General features: G+C 38.6%; 3 protein-coding genes across 3 annotated transcripts in view; 2 read left to right on the forward strand and 1 right to left on the reverse strand.

Annotated features, from left to right (window-relative positions):
* Window positions 1-9,198, forward strand: part of LOC134824065 (uncharacterized) — a 96,506-nt gene that overhangs the window by 41,942 nt on the left and 45,366 nt on the right. The gene's annotated exons all lie outside the window — the stretch shown is intronic.
* LOC134823107 (uncharacterized) lies at window positions 4,689-7,167 on the reverse strand. Its single transcript, XM_063834485.1, has 6 exons — window positions 7,093-7,167; window positions 6,552-6,642; window positions 6,327-6,442; window positions 5,947-6,063; window positions 5,585-5,651; window positions 4,689-5,165 (listed from the first exon to the last, which is right to left on the reverse strand). Exons 1-6 carry the CDS (start codon window positions 7,165-7,167, stop codon window positions 5,125-5,127), a joined length of 507 nt encoding a protein of 168 aa, XP_063690555.1. The 3' UTR covers window positions 4,689-5,124.
* Window positions 9,029-9,198, forward strand: part of LOC134824059 (collagen alpha-2(IV) chain-like) — a 34,441-nt gene continuing 34,271 nt past the window's right edge. Inside the window, exon 1 of the mRNA XM_063835753.1 lies at window positions 9,029-9,034. The gene's annotated coding sequence lies outside the window, so the exon portion shown is untranslated. The remainder of the gene's footprint in view (window positions 9,035-9,198) is intronic.

Below are 9,198 nucleotides of genomic sequence, written 5' to 3' on the forward strand. Positions count from 1 at the left end.
TTAGTTTTGGAGATATTCATTAATTTAAACTGTTTTAACTTTCGTGCATCCTAAATTAGTAACACATGTACTTAATTTTGGTATCCCGGGCTAAAAAAGTCTTACAGACACTTCACTTGCAGCAGAGTGTGAAACGGCAGTGAGAGTGTGAAACGGCAGTGAGAGTGTGCTACTTCCTGCTCTATCTAGCTTCCACCGTCGTGTCTTGTGCTATCCTCAATGACCCTGTAAGATGGTCATTCATGAAAATTTAAGTCAAAAAATTGAAATATGGGTCGAGGAAAGCTGAAATTCGAATATATCCTACCGGTCGCGGTAGGACATATTCAAAATTTTCATCGTGCAACTTAAAGTGAACAGTTTCCAATTCTTACGTTCTTTTCTTTTTCAAATAATTTATTCTTTTTCGTAGAATAAGTTTTATTTTTCTTCTCTCTTCTACTCCCTGACTGATCTTTTCGACCTGAAATGCAATCGTAATATTTACTAATAGTAATAAAGAACAACTAATGTTCATTGTTATATTCAAATCAAAACCTTGCACACTTTACTTGTCTATGTAATAAGGGATTATTCACATTTAAAAGGCAACTTTTGGTACCAAATTGATTGCAATCGGAGGAAAAAATTCTGTGCCCGGGCCGCGCTTGTCGCTTATTACACTGAATATACCTTAGTTCAAGTTTATAACTTACTACTTTTATGATCGAGTCAATATGGACGTAAGTCAGATGACCTGACGGCTTGGTGGAACCCTTTCCCTCTTTGTAGTCTCCAGGCCAGGAGAGGAGATTAGGATCGATGATATCGTCATCAACTAGTATAGTAATACATTTGTTGACTAGGACATTCACCGACCCTGTCCCCACTCCTGCCTCAAGCCGCCAGGTCATCAGAGTATCAGCCATGTCCGGCTGATAGTCCCTTATCAGCCGTTTTCTTATCAGGGGGCCGGGGGGTCCAGAGACACGGGGACCAGCTGCTGAAGATATAAATCAGTCACCACAAGTATCAATAACCAATAAAAATAAAGTTTCATAAAATGTGCCCAATTATAAAGGTGATGAGTCAAACAATTGCCTTGGGATATCTTATATGTTAAATAATTAACATACCTGCAACATTAACGTGAAAACGGCAAAGCTTATCTATTGTCTTCTTGAGTTCTTTGACTTCGTTCTCTGATGGGTTGCAATAAATGTTTAGCACAAAAAAAAATAGCAGAGGGTACCAAGAAATTTGAAATACATCTTGATTTAGCTGATATGCAACATTTTATTGAAGCTCCCTCTCATCACATTAAACAATTTGCACTTTTCAGATAAAATGTATGTTGTACCAATTTTAAAACCTTGTAAAAGAATATAAACGAAGATCCCTCGAAGTTTAATTTTTTTGTAGCTGTAGCAAATTATTAATTATATCCCCGCAAACTGCAAAGGGTACCTACCTATGAAATATAATATCGAAAAGTCCAGAAGTCGGTATCGAGAAGTTATTGACTAAAGCAGTCGGGTATTGAAGTCAAGCTGCACTGTATCCAAGACTATGGGACCTGTCTGGAAGAAATTTCTGAGAAATGAATTGTAGCTAACCAGGCCAGACTCTATAGTGTTGACAATTTTGGAAGAATATGCCTAAGTAATCTGTTTGCACTGAGAATGAGACGTAAGCAGAGCGTGAAACAGCTGCTGCTTTATTATAATATTTTCCGGGACTTATATGCACTAAAACTCGTGGACACTGAGAGCTGATAATTTGCAGATATTTCCCGCTAGAGAAGCGAAGTTATTATCAGCACAGACTGCGAGTCACCTCAGGCTTCTTTTCGGGCCACGCGTTCCCTACAGCAAGCTGTCAAGAATTATCACCCGTAGCCCTCAAAAGCCTGTATTATAATAAGACGTAAGAGCACTACTTTGTATTTATAGAACTTAAAAATCATAAACGGGATCGGAACTGACTTTCCCTCGCCCTCGTCAGTAAATGGAAATGGGTGAATAGTGTTTTATAAATGAGAATGGATAAATGATAGTTGATAAACGAGAGTTGATATTTACTAGAATTGGTAAATGAAGGTTAAAAAGACTGACTTTTCACTCCTAATAAATCCCGCTTTAATAAGGATAGCCGAATTATTCAAGAATTTTAACGAATCAAATGATCTTATTCAAAATTTAGCCGAAGGTAGTTACTACCTTACTCGGGAACATTATAGCGGGTTAATTTATGACTGGGAAAATTAATGACGGGAAAAATATGGCGGAATTTTCCAAAACCCACCACTTTATCCCCTAGTCATAATATTCCCGAGTAGTACGTTATTCAGCTATTCATTTCCATTAGAATCTGCCTTCACTGAGTCTATTCAGAAACAATCAGAAATTTGAATAAAAGAACTATCAAATCATGAGACTCAAAAACACTACACGAATCCACCAGATTCCCGCGTAAGGTATGCAATTATCTATGGAATCGGATTCATCGATGGATTAACAGTCATAAATGGCGATGTGCCTTCAAATATGTTAAGAGCGTCGTGTTATAGCTGCAGAGTAGGTCACACCGTGCTGGTGACTTGAATACTGTTCCTATATAATGTCTATAATGTCTATAATACCTAGTATAGTAAGTTTTTATCTTATACAAAAATTACCGTCACAACCGAAGTTACAGCCGGTTAAATTGTACTGAAAAATGAACTCAACGTTTAAAAAAACAAAAATCTATCAAAATGTCGCTGCAATATTTATTGCATGTGCACACGTGCGCCTTTCCATCACATCGTAACACACTTAGGAATCAGGGCAGTCTACAAGAAGCCCGACTGGTCCATGGACCACTGGTCTATGGACTGGACCACTCTAGGTGGTCCATGGACCAGTGGTCCATGGATCACCTTATCACTGAATAAGTGGTCCATGGACCACTTTACCAAGGTCCATGGTATCAGCAAGCACTTTAGCTTCCATTATCATATGATCCAATCATACGGTAGACTTCTTCGCTAAGATTGCAAGATGTCAGTATTAACTACGAAAAACGTCGCAGAGATATATAAGATGAATTGTGGTACACAGCCATCGTCGTTTTCGATATACACGACAGATACTTGTACACCACTACTGTGTTTTCAATATGAGCCACTCACTACACAACGAAATCCATCGGATAACAAATACAGAGGAGCATGCAAGGGATTTCCTCTTTCAACGTGGTCCTCTGAAGTCCTCTCTTTCCTGTCCTGGCTGCTCTTCTGCTATGAACCTTGTACCCTGCTCCTCTAAGAAGTCCTCAGACCTTCTCATCTGGCGGTGTTCACCCTGCTCACGGTTTAGGAACATACGAACGGATAGTGTACTCTCTGGACAGAAGCTCACCTTCTCACTATTCCTACAGCTGGTTTTCTACCTCAGCATCAAATCCCTTGTAAATGTAGCTATCTCTCAGCTCATAGGAGTATCAGAGAACACCATCAGTGACTGGAAGACCCTGAAACATACAAGAGTAGCTGACTTTCTGGTATCCAATCCCTCTCCTCTCGGTGGACCTGGTGTTGTCGTGGAGATGGATGAGGCCAAGTTCGGAAAACGCAAGTACAATAAAGGAGCTTACAGAGAAGGGCAGTGGGTGCTTGGAGCTGTAGATCGGAGCAACGGTAACTGTTTCCTACTACCCTGTCCGAACAACAGCAGAGGCGCACCCACACTACTCCCTCTGATTCAACGCTGGATCCTCCCTGGTTCTGTTGTCTATACTGACGAGTGGGGAGCCTATAACAGCCTAACTACCGCTGGCTACACTCATCACACCGTCAACCACTCGATCCAGTTCGTGGACCCGGCAACTGGCGTTCATACTAACACTCAGGGAGGACTTTGGGCTCATGTGAAAAAATCTGTTGTAGGAAAAACTGACTTGGAACTAGCTCTTGTTGATTTTCATGTTTCGTAGAAGATTCCATGCCACACTGAGCAGATTCTCGAAAGATTAGAGAGTGGTGACGATCCACTCAACCTGCTACCTAGAGACCCTTCTCCTCTACCTACCTCCCCAACTGTCGACTCTCCCCTCAACCTCATCGAGATACCGCCTCCTCAACCACTACCAGAGAGCTCGGCAGGACCTATCAGACGGAGGAATACCACACGGAGCAACATGGAAGCAGCAATCCATCAACAATATCCTCTTGTTTTGGAGATGGTGAAGAGTGGGACGAGCGCAAGGCAGACTATTCAGCAGATTCAGATGCCCAGATCAACGTTCTACAAGTGGCGTTTTGTTGCAGAAATGAAGCTTGTCGACTCCTCACACTATCATCACCTAGCTGATCAGTTCAAGGGAACCAAGCTGTGTGATCAATGCAAATACTGTTTATTTGAGGACTCGGCCTTTCTCACAAAGGCAGAGGAGATGAGGAAGAGCTCCGACCTCCTCCCTCTATCTATGTAAATTGTATGTTATTTACTTTTGTAATACTTATTATACATATTGCAATCATGAAGATGCCAATTTCAATTGATAATAAAAAATTAGATATAATCTTCATGAGTTGACTTATGGTGGTACATGGACCACTGTACCTTGGTGAAGTGGTCCATGGACCAGTAGTCCATGGACCAGTAGTCCATGGACCAGTAGTCCATGGACCAGTCGGGCTTCTTGGAGAATGCCGGAATCAGGATATAAGAGACAGAAGCAAATAGGAAATTTGTAGCAGTAGGGAGTTAAATTAAGGAAAGTTAGATAGTAGAAGATCTCACAACGCAAGGTAGAATTTATAAACTGTAGAATTAATAAATGGGAACTTGTATAAATTATGATAATTGATAGTTGATGAATGAGAGTTTGATAACAAATCAACTGTTACCTCAATTCTCTAGTCGTTTTAGACGCAGAATCATCCACACTACCTGACTTCTTCTGATGTCAAGTCCAAACTATAATATACTCTGGAGTTAAACTATGAAAGTTTGAACAACTAACTCGAGCTACTAGAGAAAAAACATTGTGGGTTTAAAGATTTATATACAGATTAAAGATTTATACCGTCATATAATAATAATTAGTCAATTAATTAATTTGTAGAGCATGAATATTGCCAAATCGTTACACACTCAGGATTCAGTATACGAGATACAGAAGTGAATATCCAATTGACTTTCCTGAAAAGGCAGGGTGTTAAATTACGGAAAGTAGAAGATCTCACAACGTGCAAGGTAGATAAACAAAATAGAGAATTTATGAACTAGCGTTGATAAATGAGAGTTGATAAATGAGAGTTGATAAATGAGAGTTGATAAATGAGAGTTGATAAATTAGAGTTGATAAATGAGAGTTGATAAATGAGAGTTGATAAATTAGAGTTGATAAATGAGAGTTGATAAATGAGAGTTGACAAATGAGAGTTGATAAATGAGAGTTGATAAATTAGAGTTGATAAATGAGAGTTGACAAATGAGAGTTGATAAATGAGAGTTGATAAATTAGAGTTGATAAATGAGAGTTGATAAATGAAAGTTGACAAATGAGAATTGATAAATGATAAATGAGAATTGATAAAATATGAGAGTTGATAAATTACCTATGTTCCTCCAATTCTGGACGGGGGCGGGGGCGGGAGCTTCGTACACCTCAGTACGTTGGGAGGCCTGACAAAATATTTTCAAATTATCACAACTACTCCATCTTTATTATACATATTATTGAAATACATTATCTGACAAAAGATTACGGCAAACAGATTATCAGAGCTACATTTAAATCGGCTGTATTTTAGGTTGTGACGGATATTTGTTGATGCTATAAAAACTTGCTAACAAAAATACTATTAGCTTCCTGATCCCTTGTCCACGGATTTTCTAGTTATATTATATAATATTGAAGTAATAATTCGTTTCCAGTGATTAAAGTCACTTCATAGACAACCATATCAAAACCATTTACCGGAGGCAAGATGACTTCTTGGACTGTTTGGAACAAATCGTCATCAAGGTCGTCAATAATAGACCTATTTCCCAATGTGGTCAACTGCGTGGACTCTTGTGACAGATGGTCTTCTATCTGATTGAAAAGATTATTTATGTAAATGATAATTTCTCCGATAAATCAACACTAGTTATTTTAATATTTTCTCATCTCTTTGAAAGGGAAAATATAACATAATGATCACAATTAACAATCAATGCAATACCATAACAAATAAAATTTCAGTCAATCGAAATGAAAATTATTTCTTAACAAAATGTTTCCTATGGATGAATGAAAGAATTGTTTAGTGTAAAACTGAAATTAAAATTGATCAAAAAGAATAAACGAAATCAAACCTCCATCCTGTACGGCTCCATTTCCTCCATTTCCACTACTGCTTCCTCTTCTTCTACTTCCTCCTCCTCTGTCTCTTTTAAAATATCTTTCAGGTAGGCCTGACCCATCTTCTTGTCTAAGGATAAACTCTTTGAATGTTTTGCAGAAGCTGTCTTGGATGCAAATAGTCTTGGAATAAGCAGTATGATTATTTATATGGTAAAAAATAATAAAATATTACTCACTGTAGGCAACTGAAAGTATTTTGCCCATGTGTAAGGTCCCGTGCCACCTTACTTGTACTATTTTAGACAGCTGAATGTCCTTATCTAACACCTGAAATAGTAAATATAATTATAAACCAAAGATTTTGAGCTGGAGCCAAGACTGGTAAGCGGGCCGACCTGAAATAGGAGCTACAGTGTGGTGCAGGCCACTCCAATGACAAATGAGTAGACCTTTTCAAGTACAAGTAGTAAGAATACAGAGTAAAACCCCAATTTTCCAGAGTATGGGGAAGGGTTAATCGAGGGTAAATTAATTACATTATGGATGTTGAGCCCTTATTTGTGAAAAATGATAACATCACAGTAAATTGATGTGATGTTTGCAAAGAAATGGGACAGTGGATTCAAGTGTTTCAAGATTCAAACAAAAATTTGGCGCACAGCAGGGTCAGCAGGGCCCTCTATTGGGGAGCAGTACATGGAGGTTTTACTGTACATACAAAATTTTGTGAATATTGTTTAAATATGATAAGTTTATACATATTTAAAAAGTACTTACATCTTTTCTCGGTATCAGTTCTGGGGCGAAGTTGCCCTCCTGCCATTTTATAATAAGGTGCGATACATGTTCCATTTCTTTAATAAAACAAAAGTTTAATAAAACAAAAGTTAATTTTATAGTATTCTTACATTTTAAAGTTGAGAAGATTGCTCTAGAAAGAAAATACTACAATATAATCAAGGTACGATGTTGGATACTTGAGTTCTATATCTTTCGATAGCAACTCCATCTATGTATCTGCTTAGCTTCCATCACTGATCCTGGTACTTGAGATTCCAGGTGTGGCTTTAAACAATGTTTTAAGGGCCCAACACTCAGCTCACTCAGTTGATGCATGGTAGAACAGTGGGTCTTTGTGCGATGTTGTAGCAGGGACTCCACTTCTTGTTTTCTCTTGCTAACCAGATTGCATAGGAACATCTGAGAGCAACCAAAGCCGCCTCTTGGAACACTGCTTTCTTTACTCTCTTTGTAACACCAAAGTAGTTTAGTAGGGCTGGTAAGGTATGATGCCAGAAGCCTCTACACCCAACCTCTACCGTAAAAAGCTGAGCTTTCCACCCACTGCCATGCAGCCCAGGAATAAGCTCTCTGTTGTAACGTGCTTGTTTACGTTCTGCTTGGTCACTAAAGTTACTCTCGTCACGACTTGAAGTGCTGCTAGAACTAAAAGACGGCTTGTAACCCAAGTCGCTTTGATTTTTCAGGATATCCATTAGTAGGTTGAAAACTATTAAGAACAGTACAACCGATAGAGGGTCGCCCTGAAAAAGACCTAACATATAAAAGAACCAGTTTGTTTTCCAGTCCTTTGTCACCACTCTCACAATCAGCTCATCATAGTACTTAAACATATATTCTATGAGCCAGTTTGGGAACTTATAATGTCTTAGAGCATATATTATCAAGTTGTGGGGAACCCGGCCGTAGGCGTTCATTAGGTCCACCCAAACTGCAAAGATCTGTCGTCTATTAGATTTGGCATCCTTCAACTCTTCCATCAGAGCCTGAGTGTGCTCGAGGCAACCTGGTGTCTTACGCAGGAATCCTTTCTGGATAGACGTGTCTATTAGCTATTACTGACCATATACTCTAGCATTCTGTCCGCTAGTAATCCCATCTGCAACTTCCCACTAGTGTTTGTTTTAGTGATGTTTCTGAACTTACTAGGGTCATCTAAATCCTCAGTTTTTGCTATCAGAATGGCTTCACCTACTCGCCATTTCAGCGGGACTCTCTGGCTTTCCCATAGAGAATCCAGCAATTTGAATACTGCTTTCGCCATTTAGGAAGATTATATAAAATTTTATTCAAACAATAAACACATAATGTCACAATGACCCTATATTAGAAGAAAAAACTAAACCCTTCAACAACTCAAAGTTTTGAAAATCACTCTTGGCCTTGCGGCTCCAAGTTCAAATCTAAACTGTCTGACAAAGTTCTTTCTTGCCCCTCTTTCTCCCATTCTGGGACATCTCTTATATACCAGATATGGGACTCCATTCGGACCAGGTGATGATTTATTTCTACGGCTCTATGACTTTAAATTTAAAATTTTAGCAAAAGCTATCTAATTTTTAAATAGTTCATAGTTCGTTACCGTTTATGGTAGTACTGGCATAAAAAGGATGTGGCTGGTAAAAGGATCCAGTTTATAAGGTTTAACCATAAATGTGTTTTTGCCAAAACATAATTTTAAGAAGAATTTTTTTTGTTTAATTCTCCTTCATTTCTGCATACATAGACGGGAAGAGAGTCAATCTTTTGTTTCTCTGATGCAAATAGTGCCGTTGCTTGCTTAAACAGTTTTCCCCAATCTTGAATTTTTACTAAAATTTGTTTCACTTGAATAAATTGACCTGGCGTTAGCGCTAGAATAACATTGACTGTTTTTTCTCAAAACTTCTGTAGGATAGATGTTAAAAAATAATTTGAGGTTATTATGTGATGTTCTTGTAAGTGGACTATTCATTGTAGTGCTATGCGTTACTGTGCCGCGCCGCGCACTCAATGAGGCTTCTCATGCACAGCGATCGGCGAAATGCGCTACTCTGCCGCGCCGAGCTGAGATGAATTGACATCGTCAATTAAACTATTCAA

This window comes from Bolinopsis microptera, chromosome 1 (assembly GCF_026151205.1).
Source record: "Bolinopsis microptera isolate Bmic1 chromosome 1, MBARI_Bmic_1.0, whole genome shotgun sequence".
NCBI lineage: Eukaryota > Metazoa > Ctenophora > Tentaculata > Lobata > Bolinopsidae > Bolinopsis > Bolinopsis microptera.

Coding starts and splice junctions, on each gene's coding strand:
- LOC134823107 (XM_063834485.1), bottom strand. CDS start 7,167: ATGGAACATGTATCGCACCTTATTATAAAATGGCAGGAGGGCAACTTC. Junction 6,643..7,092: donor AACTGATACCGAGAAAAGAT/GTAAGTACTTTT, acceptor TTACTATTTCAG/GTGTTAGATAAGGACATTCA. Junction 5,652..5,946: donor AAGAAGTCATCTTGCCTCCG/GTAAATGGTTTT, acceptor ATATTTTGTCAG/GCCTCCCAACGTACTGAGGT.